We start from the raw sequence: 20651 nt of genomic DNA, 5'->3' as shown, positions 1-20651 counted from the left end.
TTTTTTCGCATTCTCCAATCTGTGGGGAACCTGAATATATGTATACTTTTCGAATATGAGGTCAGTTTCAAATTTTGACTTTTCATGCTTAATTGGCTATTTGCCAACAAATGCGAGATATGCCCTAGCCTAATATTTGAGGGAGAGGTCGGATCCGGAAAACACATGTTTTTTCGGGTTCCCCAACATGTGGAGAACCTGAATATATGTATACTTTTTGAATTTGAGGTCAGTTTCAAATTTTGACTTTTTATGCTTAATTGGCTATTTGCCAACAAATGCGAGATAGGCCCTGGCCTAACTTTTGAGAGAGAGGTCGGATCCGGAAAACACATGTTTTTTCGAGATATTCTTTGGCCTAACTCCTGAGGGAGAGGTCGGATCCGGAAAACAAATGGTTTTTCAGATCCTTCAATTTGGGGGGAATCTGAATATTTGTATACTTTTCGAATTTGAGGTCAGTTTCAAATTTTGAGTTTTCATGTTAATTTGGCTTTTTACCAACAAATGCAAGAAATGCCCTGGGCTAACTTCTCAGGGATTTGTTGGTAAAAATCCAATTTAGCCTCAAAAGTCAAATTTTGAGACAGACCTCAGATTCGAAAAGCAAACATATACAGTATTTAGGTTCCCCCACCTTGGGGAAGCTGAAAAACCATTTGTTTTCCGGATCCGACCTCTCACTCAGGAGTTAGCCCAGGGCGTATCTCGTGTTTGTTTGTAAAAGTCCAAATGAGCCTCAAAAGTCAAATTTTGAGACATACCTCAAATTTGAAAAGCAAATGTATATTCAGGTTTCCCCGGACTGGGGAAGCAAAAAAAAAACATTTTTTTTCCGGGTCCGACCTCTCCCTGAGGAATTAGCCCAGGGTGTATCTCGCATTTGTTGGTAAAAATCCAATTCAGCATGAAAAGTCAAAAATTTACAGAGAGCTCAAATTTTAAAAGCTAACATATATTCACCCTAACCCTGACCCCTAATCCACGGCTCTCTGTGCTTTGCTTGCTGTTCTAAGGCATATATATCTTACATTTCCATTTACCAACAAGGGAAAATAGGAATTAAAGAGATTCACAATCTTTGTCCCTCCATGTTAGACAGCTGTATTAACCTCTACACCATGGGGTCCCTTTGCTTTTGTTGCCAATCTAGGAGCCTTCAATACTGTATTTCTCTTGGCGTTTGTGGTTCCTGCTTTGTCTACAAGACGGTGCTGTTTCAGAGATATGGATGAGGCTGTTGGAAACTCTTATGCTTTGAAATGTAAAACTGTGCCCTTCTGTGGTCCAAGTGAATATTGCAGCCGCTGAGAGAAATAAACCTTTTAAATGGTATTTTAAAATTATTATTCTCTATCTTTATTATTAACGCCTTCTCCATATTAATAGGAAGACGAGAAGCCCTTTTGCTGTGATGTGGGGGCAGAAAAAGATAACCTAATATTAGTAACGTTTTCTTAATAAATAATAATAAACTTAAAATGCCATTTAAAAGGTTTATTTCTTTCGGTGACTGATATACCGGCTTGGACCACAGGAGGGCACTGTTTTCTGTCCCTCAGCGACAGCATTGAGACCGTCGAAAAGTGGGTATTGCTGCCACCAAAAGAAATAAAACTTTTTAATGGTGTTTGAGGATTGAGGATTCTTTCATGAAGCGATCAAGACTGTATATTAAGTCTGTAAACTCACAACGAATGGGCAAACTGCTCTGGAATACTCCATGTGATAAAAATCTTCTGCTGCATTATGGCTGTTGGAAGTTGCTGGCAGAATTCGTGTGGACGTGTTGTGTGCCCGTTAGAATCCCTTCAGTTCCCCAAAGAAATTTTGTATCGGGCTGTAATTATAATTCCATTTTGGCTAAATAAGCCTTCAGCAATATAAACACAGCCCCCTCTGTTCAAGCAAGATCTGCCACCTTTTCTCTAAATTAAAACCAATCGTCCATCTTCAACAGCAGCTAGAATTAAGTGCATGTTGGTCATTTTAGCTACCATCATCTCTACTTCTAACCCCCTTCTCTTCCCATGAACCTCCTGGGTGTTTTTTAAGACTTTCCCATCTGCCAACTCCATATTTGCCACTCCTCCTCTCCCCACCTCCTCTTTCTCTCCAATCTAAATTATTTTTATTCCCAGCTCCTTACCAGCAAAACCTAGCACAGAGGTAGTACAGAGAAATTACTAGGTATCTACATAGATATATGAAAATCTAAACACGCATATTTTTTGCATATGATCTGTGGTGTCTACCCCATTTGTTATGCTAGCATATAACATAAATTGCACACATTTGCAATATTCATCTGCCCAGTGTTGGATACTGCTACTTTCAATATGATAAAAATATTCCCAAGGATATTGATTTCCAACTATATTGCAAAATAATAATAATACATTTTCTATGTAATTTTCATTAGGAACTAAATCCTCACTATTACAGATAATCAGGGGTGCCCATATTCAAAAAAACAGGAGTATAATAAACACAGAGACAAATTTAGAGCTGTGGCATGTTGGGGTACACAGATAAAGGAGATATAGGTTGTAAAAATATGTAATGAAATAAATCCTTCCAGTCACTGGATTTCTATTCCTGTTGTTCCCTGGGGCAAGTGGAAGTGAGTGCATTAACATTTCAGAGTGACAAATTCCCAACCCTTCCAACCAACCATATTCCTTTTCAGTAATATTGCAGTCCTGCACATGAAAGAGAACTTAGAAAAACAAAAAGCAAGAAGGCATTCTCTAGCATATCAAAATTATACCCATGTGCAGGTGAAAAATAATTCCTTGCAATGTTGCTTTATAAAGCTAGTCTGGAAGTTATCCATTATTATTAATTTGAAAAAGCAAAAGGCATGCAGTTCCTTGGTTTGATAAAATGAAGTTCTAAGAGAAATTACCAGATGTACTGAAACCAACAAATCTTTTCAAGTTATATGACAAATGTACAAGGAAATATTTGATCTAGTTTTCATGAAACAATGCCCAGCGAAATTGGGTTCTCCGATATGGCAATATTAGATCTAAAGACAAATCTTTCTGCTCTTTCTCAGAATTTACAAATTGATAACCAAGTATATTTAAAGCACCTCGACAAACTTCTTGCACTTTTTGGACTTTCTGAAATGAAAGAACATTTCTCCACGCCTGGGAAACATTGAGCGCATCTCGAGAAGTGATTTGGAAAGCTTCTCTCTTTTTACTCGGTCCTTGTCCATGTGTAATATTATAGATCCAATTTTCAAGTTTCTGGGTCAAAAGAAGATCTGTAAATGTATACATTGCAGTAATTTCCATTAAAGGATCCCGCACAATGTCTTCAAATCGGATCAATAAGTAACGATCTTTTAAAAATAATGGAGGCTTCTGACTAGCTGTTTCATAGATCTGAATGTGGCTTCTACAAATCTCCTGCAGGACTTTAAAGCCAGTGTCATCCACTCTGCTGCTATTTATACCCAGAATTATTCCATTGTCACGGGCAAGGGCTTTGACAGATTGTTCCCGAGATTTCAGGACAGCCCTGGGGTCACGGACCAGGTGAATGATTTTGAGATTCAGGGAGGGGTCAGCAAGGAGTGGGTAGAGCACTTTGAGGTCAAAGAAACGGACTTCCTTTAGGACAACATGGCTGTAGGTCTTGCAGGCCTCTTCCACTTTACTAAAAGGATACTTGCCACAGAGAGTTTTGCAAGCACTTTCACCAGTAATATCAGACCGTTGGAAGAATTCACAAGCAGGTATTGTGCATAATGCCCGGCTCACAGCCCACTGGAACAGATCAGACAAGTTTCTGTTTCTCTTCCAGGGCATATAGGCATCGAACACCGACATGTCACACTTGAAGACAGACCGGATGAGATCCCGCACAGCCATGTGCAAGACCTTGGCGCTGTTTTGGTACATGGTTGCCCACACATGCCAGGCTGGCTCCATCAGATAGAAGACATTGGGGTGCTGACTGAAGAGTTGCCCCACAAAGGAAGAGCCTGACCTCCAAGAGGAAAGGATGAGGATGTGCACCTGGGCAGGTTTTTCCATAGACGGTGGAATGAAGCCACTTTGTTGAATATATAGAAAGAATAGAAATCCTGTCTGGATTGCCAAGATAATTGCAGTTGTGGCACTGGAAAGGCGAAGCCTCAGCATCCTGGGTGAAGCTGAGTACAACTGGAATGCTGGAAAGAAGGTGATCACCACTTTTTAAAGCATCAGTTTCACAGAATTATGCTTCAGCAGTTTTACAAATTACACATTGGGGGTGGATAAATGAACTGTATGGAGAATCCCAGATTACTGCATCATGGATCCACAATGATGAGAAAAGCTAAAAGAAATGTATATAGGTTGTTAATAAACAGGTTAGATAAGAATTCTGCTATTCCAATTTATATGCATTATTTATTAGTATCTTTTCCTCTACCCAGCCTTAAAACTTACATGGACAGAATTCAGCCTCTCTCTCATATTACAGGAGTGAACAAGTTTAAGAGTTTGGGGTTCAGGTTTCCTTTAACTCTCATAAAGCAAGTAAAATACAGAAGCAAAATAATTGCTCTTTGAGTACAAGAAGATTTTTACAGGAAGAAGATTTTTCTTGAGTACAAGATTTTTAAATACGTAAGAGCCGTGGTGATGCAGTGGTTAGAATGCAGTATTGCAGGCTAACTCTGCTCACATTGCCAGGAATTTGATTCCTTCGATCCTGACCCACTCAAGGTTGACTCAGTCTTCCATCCTTCCGAGGTCGGTAGTTGTCCCCAGACTGTTGGGGACAATAGGCTGACTCTGTAAACCGCTTAGACTGGGGGCTGTGAAGCGGTATATAAGTCTAAGTGCTATTGCTAAGTGCTATTGGGGAAAAGTCTTCACAGTGTTCTTGCGCAAAAATAACTCCACAACTATTTTTGAAGGGAGGGGGCTCGTTTTAGCTGCAGCCGTTCCTGCTAGCTAGAAGGTTTGGGATTCGGAGGTCGGCCCTGCCCGCCTATGACATTTAGCCTAAAATCGCGGAGCGGGGGTGGATTCCGGGCTTGCAATAGCGCAGCTGGTGAGAGTTGTGTCGGCCGGCGCCAAGGTCCGGATGCGGACGCTCTTCCCGGTCCCTACTCAGACGCTCAAGCCAGCCGCTCGGCACCCGCGTCCTCGTGGCTTGCACGGCGCCCGGTACTGCAGGAGCGATTGTCCGCCAGCTGATGGATAGGATACCCGTGGGGAAGAAGCTCCGCATCCCGGTCGGAGAAAGAGGGCGCGTCTCGACCGTCGCTCATCCCGACACCTGGAACTGCAGCCTCCTCTTTTCCAGACGCTACACGCACCCGGTACCAGCCCCTCCCCATCCCGGCCCCTAACCTCAGTGTGTGCCGGCGGGCGACTAGAGGTCGCGGTTAATCGGAGGAGGCAGGAAGGTGAGGCTGCGGCGCCGGCTCCGCATACAATGAGCGGCATTCAGACGTGGCCGTTCCTCTACGGCTGCGGGGGGGGGATGCTTGGGCGGGGGCGTCAGCGAGGGAGGCGCCAATCAGGGACTGGCCCTATGGAAGATGGAGGCGGGTGGGCCACTTCTTCCCTCCTGGAGGGAGCTTGCAATGCCTAATGGACAGGCTCCCTCCCTCCAGCCCCACTGCAACCGGCCAACCCACAGCAGCGAACCTCTCCGTGCTGCAGTTAAAGCAGAGGGGCTATCAGAACCTACTAGGTCAGCAGCTCTCCATGATGAGAAGCAGCATTTTGCCCTAGACCTATAGAGCCTGTTGAGAAAAGGAAGTTCTCTCCCCCCTCCTTAAATCCATAAAAGCAGCTTCACCAGGTGACACCAAAACTTTTATGGGAGAAGCTCTGCTTTTCTCTTCATTGCTGAGGTTTGCAAGGAATGAGGAAGTTTGGCAAAAGTTTGGAAAGATGATCCATGGCCCAATTTATTTAACCTTAGTCCAATTACATTTATGTGTTAATAAACTGTTAGTCACATCAACTTGCAGCAAGTTGAAATATTTTGTTATATAGGGCTGAAAAGTTTTTACAGGCAGAGATAACACTCGAGTTAAAAAACATCTGATATATATATATATATATACACACACACACACACACACAAACACGTGTGTGTGTGTGTGTGATGTTGCTCTTAATGACTGGTCAATGATAAGTATTTCCGTGAAAATGAGTGTCTTTCAAATTTATATAAAAGAGGGTCTGCTCCAAGGAGTGCTCCCATTTGGAACTTGCTTCTGAGTAACCATTTTCTTTGCCAATAAAAGTTTTTTTACTACCCATCTATCTGGCATTATTCATTGGACTTGCATGCCAGGTGAAAGAACCCAAGCTTTTTGAGACAATAGCTCCTGACTGATGATGGCCCTTGATTTTCTCCTTGGGATTTTGCAAACACAGTGGAAAAAGAACAAAGGCATTCTTTATTTCAGTATTCATGCAGAGAAAATCTGTTTTTTCAAAGAATGGAGTTCTCTTTTTGTTTCTGTAGTTAATTCCTTCTAGAGGACTTTGCCATCAAGACTGGGATTCAGTTATGTACTTACAGACAGTAAAACTCATTTGTATAACTTTCATTAAAAGGTTTTTCTTGCCACTTATTATGGCTGATATGCATCTGATAGACCATAATAACAAACAAATTTCTGAAAATAGGACAGGAAAGAAAATCTACACTGAGAACTCACAATAAACTTTGCAAAATAATGTATGAACCCAACGTGTGGAAAACCTCATCTTCCAAATGCAAAAGCAGTAGAGGCCACTGAGAGCAAAGTTCTTTCTCCTCTGCAGGCTCTGTCAGGATTGGTGCTCTTTATAGGACAACAGTGGGGGAAGCAGAGACACCGGCACTATGTTCAGCACTTGATTTCGAAGAAGGAAGATTTTTATTCTTTCAAAAATCCACAAAAATATCAGGAGGATGCTAATGTACTGCATCCAGGCAAACTTCATCATCTCCCAGAAGCCTGGCTGATATGTGCTAAAAGTCAAGGAGTATTTGGAATCTGAAGCATCTTCATACAAAGGCAAGGATGTGCACTTCCGATTCTTTTGGTTAGTCATGTGAACTGGGAAGCATCCCACCTCCCCCCCAAGAGTGTCCAGGGACAGTCAAGAAATGAGAACCTCCATTCCCCCAGGCCAACATAAAATGCACCATAAAATCTTTAAGCTTTTTTTTTAAATGCTAGAAACATTCTTTAGAGATATACATCCTGTTTGAGTTTCATGGTATTTTTCTAACATAGCTACCTAATGTTAGCCAGGCTACAAGTCTTAATACAACAGCCATAGTTGTATCAGTTGTTGAGGCCAAGTGCCATAAACCATCATGCCAAAAACCAAAACCATCACCAACTGGTAGCCAAAGGATATACAATCAATTCCATTGGATAATGGATGAAGGCCCGGATCACAAATGGTTGATCTGGTGATCTTCCAGTCACCCAAATGGGACCGGGACCAGACAAAACTGTTGTAACTGTAAAGGAAATAATTATAATTAATATTAAGCCAAATGATCTGAGAAAGACAAAAATGTTTTGCGTACAAAAACCTAAAAAATTATGTGAAAACTCACCATTCCTCTTCTCATATGTTTCAAAAATGTTCACAAAATCATAGTCTTGTGCAAAAGGACTTGTACTATTGATCACAGATACCTGTCATAGTGAAGAGAATTTTGCATTGGACACAGGATCTTACTAACTGCTAACTTGCATCAGAATGTATGATGAATACTTTTAGACATATACTAAAAGATATGATACCATATAGGTTTCCATCTTGGATTAACTTGTATTCTTGTAATACTCTACTGGGTAAAAAGACTTGGTTTCATATAAACACAAAACCTTTCATAATTGCTCAGATTTCGTAAATTGCCAACTGACCAAATATACACTGACAATGTTCATAAAATCAAATACTTTGAAAGGATTTGTTATATATATTTTCCTTTCAACTAAGGTATCCTGTATTTTTTAAGATAAATGCATGGTTTATTGGATTTTAAAAGACAAGATAATTATTCTGTATGAGAAAAATCCAAAAAGCCACAATTTAATATTATCAAACTCTTATCTCGGAACTTTAATGAATAAGCAAAAACAAGATTATATCTAGATGCAAATATATGCATCCAAATAACATTCTTTTTAAGGAGAGAGATTATATGTTTTTATGGGTTTGCTTCCTTTTTAATTTTGTATCTAACAATACAGTTTTTTATCTTTAAAATTAACATTTAAAAAAAGGAAAGCTGAAGTATGATTGTAATCATAGTTTCACTCAGCTACTGCTTCACTTAACAACTTGCCAGTCCCAATTGTGATCACTAAACAAGGACTACCTGTACACCAGCACAACTGTTTATTATCAATAAAACATTTTGAAAAAATGTTCACAAATCTCAGTTCACAAATTCAATCAGGATCACAGCTTATGCTGTTACTTGCCCCCAGATGGCCTTTATTTTTTGACATCTTGTAAGGACCCACCTCATTTTACATCTTAAGAATACAGAACTCTTGGAATATCTTTTCCAACAGGCATATTTATTAAGAGAAAATGATTGTAGGCATGCTAGACAGGATCTGAGGAATTCTCTCCCACCCTTCAATGTTTTAAGTGTTTTCAAGCAGCCCCCCACCCCACAGTTCTTCTGGGCGACGATCCTCCTCCTCTCTTTTCCCAGACTCCAGGCGCTGCATTGTTCCCCCCCTTTTCCCTTACTGCCAGGCAAAAGGGAGACTTCAGAGAGGAGTAGATGAAAGGCGATGGCCATATTGTTATGGTCAGTCCCCTTGGTGAGAATCAACATCCAGTCCTTTTGAAGTTTTAATGAAGGAAGTGAGAGCCATAAAACCTCCCTGCTCACCCCCCTTCCCCTTCGTAGTATGACAGAATCCAGAGAGAGCAGAAATGGGTTTTTTCCATAGTAGATAACTAGAAATGAAATATAATTGGATTCTGACATCCTGCCCCCTTAAAAATAAGAGAGATCCACTTGTAAAGAAAACAAAACAGGTATAAAAGTTAGTCTGGCTTGTTAGGATACTCTGTATGAAACTTCTTTAATAGCTTTGGGGCTCTGACATGACGTTTATGGACCCACTTTTTGTGAGGCAGGGAGGTGTTTCCATGCTACTAGGTATTGAGTTGCCCCATGATATCTCCTAGAATCTAGGATTTCCTTTATCTCGAAGTGTTGTTCGCCTTCCACCATGATTGGAGGTGAGGGGGGGATTTTTGGCCGTAAAGGTGACCGATGCTCTCTTTTCAGCAAACTGCAATGAAAAATTGGGTGTATTTGCCTGAGATTTTTGGGTAATTGTAATTCTACTGTTACTGGGTTTATGATTCTTTTAATTGGAAAAGGCCCTATATATTTTGGTCCAAGTTTTTTACAAGGTTGTAGGGATTTTAGGTATTTTGTAGATAAGTACACCATTTCTCCTATAATGAATGGTATAGGCTCAACCCTTTTTTTTAATCGGCTTGTGCTTTGTATGCCTGCCTAGCTTCATCTAGTGCTTTTCGAACTATTGGCCAGGTGTTTTGTAATTGTTCCATCCATTCTTTCAGTGATGGGATCGCCGGTTCATTTGGGGTTAGTTCTGGCATGGGGTTGAAACTTTGACCGGTAGCTATTTGAAAAAGAGTGTAACCTGTGCTGGAGTGGACTGCATTATTGTAGGCCACCTGCGAAGGGGAGTAGGTCCGTCCAATCCAACTGTTGGAAATTAAGAAAGCATCTTAAATATTGCTCAAGTACTGAGTTCGAATGTTCCGCTTGTCCATTCCCCTGCGGGTGATGGCTAGATGTCAGTCCCTGAGTGGTCCCTAAGAGGGATAAAAATTCCTTCCAAAATGCAGACGTAAATTGCACTCCCCTATTAGATATGATGCGTTGGGGTGCCCCATGCAATCTATAAATATGCTGGACGAAAAATTTTGCTAAGGCTTTTGTAGTGGGAATCTTTTGGCAAGGGATAAAGTGCACCTGTTTGGAAAACAAGTCCGTGACCATCCAGACAACAGTATTCCCATTGCTTTCTGGTAATTCCACTATAAAATCCATGGCTATTTCCCTCCAGGGGGCTGAGGGATTTGCCACTGTTTGTAACAGTCCGGGCGATTTCCCTTACAACCTCTTTGCAGTTGCACACTTTGGGCAGCTGGCTATGTAACTTTCTATGTCCTTTTTCATGGATGGCCACCAAAATTGCCATTTAATTAAGTGTAATGTTTTTACAAATCCAAAATGCCCTGCTGATTTTGTGTCGTGGCAAAGCTGCATGAATGTGACTCTATGGGTTGTTGGTATATATAACTTTTCCCCCACCCGAGGCAGCCCGTCTTTCATTGTGCACACGTGTTTATTTTTCTGGAACCATTCATCTGTTTCCAAACTTTTCCGGAATTCAATTCTGGTTTGGCTGCCCAGCTGTGGTTTTAATTTAGCTTGGGCTCTGGTGGTTACTGGCGCTGCCAGTTGTGATTCTACCATCATCGGTTTAGAGTCGGTGGCTCACATGCTGTTATATTGGGGCATGTGAGATAGTGCATCTGCCAGGAAGTTCTTTCCCCCCGGCAAATGCTTGAGTGTAAAGTGGAATTGGTAAAAATATTGGGACCAGCGGGCTTGCTTGGGGTTGAGCTTCCTGGGTGTTTTCAAGGCTTCCAAATTTTTGTGGTCTGTCCATACCTGGAAAGGGATTTTATTGCCTTCAAGGAACTGGCGCCACATAAGGACCACTGAATCCCGTATGCCTCTTTCTCCCACACAGGCCAGTGCTGTTCCGTTTCGGTGAGTTTCTTGGATGTATATGCACAGGGTTGCAATACCGCTTCATCATTTTCTTGTAAGAGTACAACTCCCACTGCCACATCACTTGCATCCGCCTGTATTACGAAGGGCTTGTCCATGTCTGGGTGCCTCAGTACTGGTTCGGCAGAAAAAAGCTCTTTAATCTCTCAAACGCCGCTTGGCATTCCATTGTCCATTTTAGTGGCTGGCTAGGTTGTACTGAGGATGCTCCATTTTTAGTAAGTTCGTGAGGGGTAGGGCTATCTGGGCAAATGGGATGAATTGGCGGTAAAAATTTGCGAAGCCCAGGAAACTTTGCAGTTGCTTTCTTGTGTGAGGTGGTGCCCATTCTAATACTGCTGAGCTTTTCTGGGTCCATTTCAATGCCCTGTGGGGATATGCGATAACCTAGGTAGTCTATCCTTTCCTGGTGGAATTCGCATTTCGATAGTTTGGCATATAGGTGGGAGGCTCGCAGTTTCTTTAAAACCGCTCTGACTAGGTTGACATGTTCCTCTTTTGATTCGGTGAAGATAAGAATGTCATCTAAGTAAACCAGGACCCCCTTAAATAGGTGCTCCCTTAGAACGTCATTGATTAATTGCATAAATACTGCGCCCCCCCCCTTGTAATCCAAATGGCAAGACTTTGAATTGGTAGCACCCTTCCATTCATCCCCTTCCTTCTCACGCGATAGTACGCTTCCCTTAGATATAGTTTAGTAAAAAAAAATTCCTTTTGAGAGGTGTGATAACATGTCCTTCATGAGGGGTAGGTTTCACTGATTGTATTTAGGAGCCTATAATGTTGGTTTCACTGATTGTATTTAGGAGCCTATAATCCACGCATAAGTGTAAAGAGCCGTCCTTCTTCTCTCTAAAGGACCGGAGCGGCCACTTTTGGCTTGGCAGGTTCGATGAACCCCCTTTCTAGGTTTTTCTTTATGAATCTTTCCATTTCCTCCTTCTCCTTTGGGCTCATGGAGTATAATCTGGGCTTTGGGAGTTTTGCTCCGGGTTTGAATTCTATGGCACAGTCCATGGGTTGGTGGCGGGGAAGCTCATCCGCTCTCTCCTCACTGAAAACTTCAGCAAGATCTCTGTATTCCTCTGGTATTTCTGGTAGCCCCTTTTCCTCTCCCATGGATGCTTTTTCCATTCTTAATTTTGGTAGATCCCCTTGGGGTTTTAAGTCCATAGGATCCCCTTTCGGGAAATTGATTTCTGCCGTCCTCCAATTCACCCAGGGGTTCCATTTCTTTAACCATTCCATCCCTAGGATCATTGGGCATTCCATGCCTGGGGTTACTACAAACGTTATGTCTTCCTCATGTTTGCCCAGGGAGAGGTGGATTGGTAAAGTGGCCAGGGTGGCTGGCACCCCCCCCAGCTATGGACCCATCTAACTGGCCAAATGAGATTGGTTGTTCCAGTCTCCTCGACGGAATGCCCAGGTTTCCCACTAGCGTCAGGCTAATGAGGCAGCGGGTACAGCCAGAGTCTATTAAGGCTTTCACCTTGACAGCTTCGGGCATGGGAGGAATTAATATAGTCACTGTCTTGAGGATGGGTGCGATGGGTCCACTTACCAGGGGTTCGCCCTCCGAGCTGTCGTCTGAGGCGTCCACCGGCCCTGCGGTGAAGTTCTTTCCCCCCAATGAGCAGCCTCCATCATTCTCATGGCAGGTTCTTTTGGCTTAGCTGGAGACTTCCCGGATTTGCTGGCCGGTGATCTGTCTGGGTTGTGCTGGGGGGCTTTTGAGTGGCATTCTACAGCCCGATGCCCCTCTCTCCCGCACTTGAAACACCCATTTGCTTCTTGGCCGTAGCCGATGGCTTCACTGGTTCACGTGTCGACTCAGGCGGTGAGCAGCTCCATTGTTTTCCTTGGCGGTGCCTCTTCAGTAGGTCGATCTCTGCTTCCTCTGCCAGGACGTACCATTCGTCAAGTTGGTGTGGGTCCCCTTGGGGCAGGCAAGTGTCATATAGGTCGTAATTTAGTCCATCTTTGAAATAGCTAAGGAGGATGTCTTCCGGCCAGTTCAGTTTGCTGGCAATGGTCCGGAATTCTTGCGTATATTCAGCTACCGGGCGTTTGCCTTGCCTCATTGTTTTGATCCTTTTGCGGGCTTTGCGATCAGCCAGGGGGTCCTCAAATCGCCTTCTCAGAGAGGACATGAAACGGTTGAAGTCGTTGAGCTCTGGGGCATTGGAGTCGTGCAAGTTCACCACCCAATCTGCGGCCGGCCTGTCCACAGCAGATTGCACGATCCTGATACGGGCTTTGTCGCTGGGGATGTGCCGCCAGTATTCCTCCATGTAACTGAGGACTTGAGTCAGGAAAAATCCCAAGCGTGCTGGCTCCCCCTTGAATCTCACATCCAGTGGCGGGAGCCTTTGAATGGATCGGTGCCTTCGCTGTCGGTGGTATTGCCTTCCATCCATATCACCATCTGCGGGTTGGCAGGGAGTGGGGACTACTGGATCAGCGGACGTCCCCGGGGCTGCAGTTTCCACTTCCCCCTCGGTGTCTCTCCAGTTGCAGCTCCAGGAGCTGGTGTGGCCGTAGGGCTCAGAATTCTCCTCTCCTAGGGAGCTGAGGGTTCTCTTCATCAAGTCGATCCAGCTCAAGTGCGGTGCCCAGCTCCCTTCCTCTTCGCTTGCGTACAGGGATTTCCCCATCTCCTGCTTCCACTCTGGTTGGGTGGGCCCCCATCTCAGGGTCACCTTTCTTGATTTCTTTTCCCACTCGCCTTGCTTTCCAACGCCCATTGACCACCGAGGTTTCTGGTTGCGCATCTTCACCACCTCTTCTCCTGAGGAATCTGACTTTTCAGATCCCGACATCTGGCAGGTTTTCAGTCGGGGCAGCGGCTCCCTCTCCGGGTGGCTTTCTCCCTTTCCTGCTCCGTCGTCTGACATGGTATTTTTTGCAAAGTCCCCCGGCAAGGTTCTCCCTTCCAGGTGGACTATTTTTGCAGATCCTGTCTAATATAAGGACCCACCTCACTTTACATCTTAAGAATACAGAACTCTTGGAATATCTTTTCCAACAGGCATATTTATTAAGAGAAAATGATTGTAGGCGTGCTAGACAGGATCTGAAAAATTCTCTCCCACCCTTCAATGTTTTAAGTGTTTTCAAGCAGCCCCCCCACCCCACAGTTCTTCTGGGCGACGATCCTCCTCCTCTCTTTTCCCAGACTCCAGGCGCTGCATTGTTCCCCCCCTTTTCCCTTACTGCTGGCAAAAGGGAGACTTCAGAGAGGAGTAGATGAAAGGTTATGGCCATATTGTTATGGTCAGTCCTCTTGGTGAGAATCCACATTCAGTCCCTTTGAAGTTTAATGAAGAAAGTGAGAGCCATAAAACCCCTTTGCTCATCCCCCTTCCCCTTCGTAGTATGACAGAATCCAGAGAGAGCAGAAATGGGGTTTTCCATAGTCGATAACTAGAAATGAAATATAATTGGATTCTGACACATCTCCTTAGATTTTATAGGATTTTCAAACTTGCTGAATACTTAGCAACACAAATTTCCTAAGCAGAGTCCACTGAATATAGTATATGACTTCAGCCAGAGCAGTTGCAGAAGAAAAAATAGGCAAAGGATAACACAACCAACTGAAGAAAGTGAGATGGGGAAGGACAACACTCACATTATATCTGCTATCTAGCCCAGCATGGGGAAGGGGCTGCCTCTGATGAAGTTTGAGATCTCCATTTACAAACACCTGTGATCCTGGCACAGGGCTAAAAGACTGCAAAAAAGCCATGCTCTGCATCACAAAAGTAGACATTCTCTGGAATGAGAGCAGTAAACAAATCAGAAAGATGGGGAGAGAATTGTTACACCACAATCTCAGCATCATGTCACAAAAAGTAGAATTATACTGAGAAATGTAGAATCTAGCAGTTAAATCAAGCAGCTATATATAGAATTCCCAAAGATTTAAAGAACCTGAAAAAATAGAAGTGGTTGCAATTTTTAAATTTGTTGTGTAAGAACATTTTAAAAAATGTACAATCCACAACAAATAACATTTCTATTTCAATACCAATCACAAGACATAAACTCAACATAGGACATGAATAGAACTGCACATTTCCTCAGAAACAGCAATTAGATATATTGTGTATACCACACCCACTACTGCATTATACATAGGAAGCACTGTCCTCTATAAATACGATTGCCTTTTAAACCATCCCAATGAATTTTAAATAGGGAATAATTTTTTAAAGATTTTAATAATGACACAGCCATAAATATATTTGGTTTTTAATTGGTTTTATAGGGGAAATGTTTTTTGTGTTGTTTTTAATATGCTGTGAGCCGCCCTGAGTCCCGTGGGGAGAAGGGCGGCATAGAAGTTAGTGAAATAATTGGCACCAATCAATAAAGAGTTCCATTTATCTATCCTACTTTTCTCACCATTCAATTTTATTACATGAAAGTTCCAGTATTCCGCAAAAAATGCTCCCATTTTTCCTAGATTATGCAGTTTCGTAGTTTTCTGAAACTATCCTGAGCACTGTAACTATTAAGCTCCCTGCTCAGTTTCTCTCCAGACCTGCAACTTACAATATTTATTTATATCCTGCCATTATTGTTTTTATAAATAACTCCAGGCAGTGAACGCAGACAATACTCCTTCCTCCTCTATTTTCCCCACAACAAATATCCTGTTACCTACGTTGGGCTGAGACAGTGGCTTGCCCAAAGTCACCCAGCCAGCTTTTTTGTGCCTAAGGCAGGACTAGAACTCAGGGTCTCCTGGCTTCTAGGCTTCACCATTAGACCAAACTGGCTCTGCTTTATCACTCTGCTTTAGAGCAGTGTTTCTCAACCTTGACAATTTTAAGGCATGTGGACTTCAACTCCCAGAATTCCACAGCCAGCAATGCTGGCTGTGGAATTCTGGGAGTTGAAGTCCACATGCCTTAAAATTGTCAAGGTTAAGAAACACTGCTTTAGAGGAGATAAATGATAATTAGCTATCCAGAGCCTCTGATAATTGACAATATTGTACTTAATAGGTATGCAACAGGTTCCTTTTCAGCCTTCCTCTCAGCAGCAGAATATTTCTCTGGGGCAAAATTAAGAGGTATGCCCTGACCTTCTGTTTGAACAGTAGTTTTTCTGCCCAAGTTTTGCATTAAATCTCAGTCTCTGCTGAAGCTAAATGCCTGGAGCTCTCACCTAATGGGACAGAAATGTTGTTCTGCTTCAAACAAAAACCAGGGAAAGGCAACAGTGTTAACCACTAAAAGACCAATGCAAGCCAGTTGTCCTCCTATCGAAAGGGCTGCTGGGGAGACTCTCCCCGCTGCCACCGGAGGACACTCACGTGCAACTCGTAGGAGAAAGTCAGCAGGAGCTGAATCCCCACGATTCGTTCGGAGGGGAGCAGCGGAAGCTCCAGCTGAAAACGGAGCTGGTCCATTACTCCATCCCGGTTAGAGTCTTCCTCCCGAGCCTGGAACACAGAAGAAATATTGGGAGGCCACCGTGGCGCCTACCGGACAGATACAGCTTAAGCAAAGTTCGGGCTGAGCACCCTGGACGGTGGCCCGTTGCCAGGCAACCACGCGGACCCCGACCCTGCCCAGGAACGTGTTCCCGCGGGGGCGGCCCCAGCGCTTTCCCGAGCGGGGCTCGGTCCCCGCCGCGACGGCAGCGACGCAGCCCGGCCACTCCCGCCGTACCGAGACGAGCGGGACGCGCAGCCGGCCGCCCAGCAGGCGATTACAGGCGGCGAAGGAGCTCCAGCCCACCGGCGCGCCGCCGCCCTCTGTCAGCGCGGCCAGGAGCATCTCGTGCCGGAAGCGGACTATGGGCTGCTCGGCGTAGCTGCTCCGCGAGCGCCAGAAGCCTGCGGGGAGACCGAGAGCGAGTGAGACGGGGCGGGCGAGCGGCAGTCCCGCCCGGGGCGCCCCCTCCGCCGAACCCACCGTGGCTCCGGTAGGCCACCAGCAGGGGCGGCACGTAGGTGAGCGCGCCCAGCAGCAGCAGCCCCAGCGCCGCCAGGGAACACAGCCGGGCCCGCCCGCGTCGCCCGTCGCCGCCCGCAGCCATCTCCAGCCAGGCCATGCCGCCGAACGTCTCCACGGCGACGGGCGCGCCGCCCTGCCAACCAATCGCCGCGGCGGAGGGCGCGCCCGCGGAGTGTCGGCGGAAGTCCCGCCCCCACGCGCGCAGAGGGGCTGATGCGGCTGCCGAAGAGCTGCTGGAGTACTACAGGCCCGACTCGCCCGCCCGCCGCCGGACCGCCCGACCATGAAGTGGATGTTCAAGGAGGACCACGCCCTGGGTAAGCGGGCCGCGCCGCGCCGCGCCGCCCCGCGGGGTGGGTGGGCTAGGCCAGCTGACGCGGCTCTCCTCGCCTTCTCCGCAGAGCATCGATGCGTGGAGTCCGCCAAGATCCGGGCCAAGTACCCAGACCGCGTCCCGGTGAGTCGGCGGAACGGGAAGCGCGCTTCGCTCGAGTGCAGAGGCCGTCCGGGGGGCGCTCGAGGCGGCTCGGGATGCTCAAGGCGGGCGGCGGGGGCAGCCTTGTCATTTCCTCCCGGCAGCGGCTCTGGCGGGGGGGGGGCTCTGCAAGGAGCGGCAGGCCCTTCTTTCCCAGGGAACGGGAGGCCCCACGACCCTCTCCCGGTGGATCGTCCCTAGAAAGTCCGACGCGTGACGGGGCTGAAGGGGGGCGGAGGGGGGGGGCTGCCGAGATAAATTTCTTCCGTCTCCAAGCAGGTGATAGTCGAAAAGGTCTCTGGATCCCAGATTGTGGACATCGACAAGAGGAAGTACCTGGTTCCCTCGGATATAACCGTGGCTCAGTTCATGTGGATCATCAGGAAGCGGATCCAGTTGCCCTCCGAGAAGGCCATATTTCTCTTTGTAGACAAGACTGTCCCACAATCTAGGTGAGCGGGGGTGGGGTGTCGTATGTAGTAACAGGACAAAAGTCAGCCTTTAATTTCTGGAAATTGTGGAGTGCGCCTACAAAATCTTGGATAGTGGATGTAGCCACTTTCTAAAGTAGAACAGATTTCTTCTCTCAATTAGATAGGGCTAACATTTCCTAGATGACATTCATGTTAAATTCTATTAATATTTTCCAATAATTAACCCTGCTTGGTTCTGTTGCTTTGATGCCCCTATCCCCGTACAAAGTGCTTATCATGGAGACTCAACTATTAGCTCTAATCAAGCTCTAGTGACATAAGGTTGTGGGAGCCAACACACCAGGGTGGGATGTGCACCACTTGCCAATCCTTGTACTTGAAAATCAGATTAAGGTTAGGGATTAATTTAAGAAAACTGGTATCAAGTTTCCATTTTCATTCTACTGCACTATTTAATCCACTATAGAGGACCTTATTTTCTGTTACTTCCCATTTTTTTGACTTTGCACCAAAATACAAAAAAGCTATCTCAAACTGCTCTCTATGGTTTCTCTCTAGCCAGAGACAGTTAAGAGAAAACTGTATATTTCTTGTGGGAAACAGCTTAAACCTCTTTATTTAATGGATTTGTTTAACAAGGTATCCAAATTCATACATTCAGAACTCATCAGGCAGCAAAACTTAGGTCTGCAGGGTTACTCACTCCTTCCTCTCACCCACCCACTCCATGTTTTTGGATTGGTAGGTGATGGTTTTCTTGCTGCTTTCTTTTTTTTTACAGTTTAACCATGGGACAGCTTTATGAGAAGGAGAAGGATGAGGATGGCTTCTTGTACGTGGCTTACAGTGGAGAAAACACCTTTGGTTTCTGATTTCATCTCCATCCTGCTGCTTTGTAAATAGCTTCGTTCTTCATCATGACCCTGAGGGGCATTTTTCATTTGTCACTGGGTTGATTTAATATATTGATAAGATTTTTGTTTGCTAGCTTAGTAACTTATAAAATTTTATTTTTCCATTACACGTGTAACCATAGCTGTAAATTCCATTTCATCCTTTCTGCTGGGACATATTTAGTGGCATTGTCCAAATACGGATGCAACCATAGATAAAGAATTAATGATGGGAGAAGGATTTTGAAATTAAATATTAGCATAATAATTACAGTTTCATAGAAATTGCAGTTCCGTAATATCCTAAGGATGCTGATATGTTTATCTTGGTTAGCGTGTTATTGAATTTTGCTTAAGAAAGCAACAATTAAAGTTAGTGTCACAAAAATTTTGCAATACTGCTATGTATTTCAGCTTTCCTTTTTTATAAAGTAGCATTTTAAGATTAAGTGTATAAAATACATTTTCAAATAATACAAAATCATTCAGGGACACCCTAGAGAGGTTGCTAAATTATTTTTATTCCCTTAGGACAGTGGTGGCGAACCTATGGCACAGGTGCCAGAGGCGGCACTAGGAGCCCTCTCTGTGGGCACATGTGCCATTGCCCTAGCCTTGCCTCCCCCCGCGACCCCCTCCTCACCAACAGCCCCTCTGGAGGAGAGTTGCCCCCGAGCGTGGCCCACGCGGAGCAGTGCAGCCAAGGACATGGCGGCCAGGCAGCGTGGACAAGACTGCTCTCATGCCCCATCACGCAGTTGATGCTGCGGGGTGCGGGCAGAGGGCGTGGCCATGGGCTGCTTGGGCGATCTGTGGCGGGCCCTGGAGGCGGTGAGTGGCCCTGCGGGCAGGTGGGGTGTGGGCGGGAGCGGGGTAGGGGATGGAGCGGGGGCAGGGCGTTTTTGGGCACTCGGTCTCTAAAAGGTTTGCCATCACTGCTTTAGGAGATAGAAAGGAACCTTCTTAAATTTGTAATTATTCAGCTGAATAGTATCAATCATTTTATTCTAAATATAGTATCTCTGCCTGAAACTCTCCCCTACTTGAGGCAATTGGTTTCATTTGTGCTTATGTTACCATCAAGTCAGTATCAGTCCTTGGCAACCACAGATAATTTTCTCAAATACTCCTCCTAGCCTGCTTTCAATTTTTTTACTTCTGTAGTGTCAAAAGAGAAACCATTGCCTGCACCTATCTTTTCCAAGGTCTTCATTTTACCCTACCAAGAACTAGTCTGCTATATTTCTTAACTGCTGATTCTTTTACAGTTGATAGTCAAAGCTGAAACTATTCAGTGTGTTCATTGTCCATTCTAAGGCTGCTTGTCATTAATTTGTTATTTGTAGTTAATTGTAATCTCATCTTTTCAGTATATGTTCTATCTCAAGTTACACATGTAAGAGTTTTACTTGTCTTACTCAGAAGTAGGGCTAACTGCCACTGGTGCAAATACAACCAAAGTTCCAAATTCTAATTAACTTCAGTGCACTCAGTCCAAGCCCAAAGGAAAAGGTGGGAGGATCAAGTCACAGTTCACATTCCAAAAAATCCAAATGCAGAGATCATAAACTGTTCCAGATTCCAAGGAGTTTTCTCAGAAAAAGGCTGGCAGTAGTGCTTTGTTTTTTAAATGAAGCCTGCGCTGAGTGCAGGCAATCAACAACAGGCTTGTCCTTGCTGCATGATAGGTCACGTGGACACGTAGCACTCTAGGGCTGGGAGGAAGTCTGGAATCAGGGTTTTCATCTTCTGCCATCTACAGCTGTTCTGTCCTTGTCCATAACCCAAACTGAAACTAGTCTGTTTCACAATCTAGATTGACATTTCCTACCCTGTACATAAGTTTCACATGAAGACAAATATTATTCTGGAATCCCCATTTTCCTAGGGACATTGCACAGCTTGACTTAGTTGACGCAACTGCACACCTTTCCATAGTCATTGAAATATATTGACTTTTTTGTTATTTTTTTGACTTTTTAAATTATGCTGTGTTCATCAGCAATGTCTTTATTCCCTGGGTTTTTTTCTAGGGCCA

General features: G+C 44.7%; 3 protein-coding genes across 4 annotated transcripts; 1 reads left to right on the top strand and 2 right to left on the bottom strand.

The window, feature by feature from the left end:
• Positions 1 to 2972: 2972 nt before the first annotated feature.
• Positions 2973 to 4157, bottom strand: LOC107283555 (carbohydrate sulfotransferase 5-like). The gene has a single exon (XM_015811482.1). The coding sequence runs from the start codon at positions 4155 to 4157 to the stop codon at positions 2973 to 2975; it is 1185 nt and encodes a 394-aa protein (XP_015666968.1).
• Positions 4158 to 5920: 1763 nt separating this feature from the next.
• TMEM231 (transmembrane protein 231) lies at positions 5921 to 16908 on the bottom strand. Its single transcript, XM_015811423.1, has 7 exons — positions 16770 to 16908; positions 16524 to 16690; positions 16166 to 16294; positions 14474 to 14617; positions 7585 to 7666; positions 7380 to 7485; positions 5921 to 6981 (listed from the first exon to the last, which is right to left on the bottom strand). Exons 1-7 carry the CDS (start codon positions 16906 to 16908, stop codon positions 6801 to 6803), a joined length of 948 nt encoding a protein of 315 aa, XP_015666909.1. The 3' UTR covers positions 5921 to 6800.
• Positions 16909 to 17006: 98 nt separating this feature from the next.
• Positions 17007 to 19013, top strand: GABARAPL2 (GABA type A receptor associated protein like 2). Of its 2 annotated transcripts, none has more exons than XM_015811454.1 (4): positions 17007 to 17128; positions 17213 to 17268; positions 17563 to 17738; positions 18502 to 19013. In XM_015811454.1, the coding sequence occupies exons 1-4, from the start codon at positions 17095 to 17097 to the stop codon at positions 18590 to 18592; spliced, it is 357 nt and encodes a 118-aa protein (XP_015666940.1). In that variant the 5' UTR covers positions 17007 to 17094; the 3' UTR covers positions 18593 to 19013. The 2 variants fall into 2 exon arrangements, with proteins under 2 accessions (XP_015666940.1, XP_015666941.1); XM_015811455.1 differs by having other exon boundaries at positions 17008 to 17128; positions 17566 to 17738.
• The last annotated feature ends 1638 nt before the right edge of the window (positions 19014 to 20651 follow it).

The sequence above is a fragment of the Protobothrops mucrosquamatus genome, unplaced genomic scaffold (assembly GCF_001527695.2).
Source record: "Protobothrops mucrosquamatus isolate PMUCROS unplaced genomic scaffold, P.Mucros_1.0 scaffold41, whole genome shotgun sequence".
In the NCBI taxonomy this organism is placed as follows: domain Eukaryota; kingdom Metazoa; phylum Chordata; class Lepidosauria; order Squamata; family Viperidae; genus Protobothrops; species Protobothrops mucrosquamatus.
This window is presented reverse-complemented; position numbering and strand designations above follow the sequence as displayed.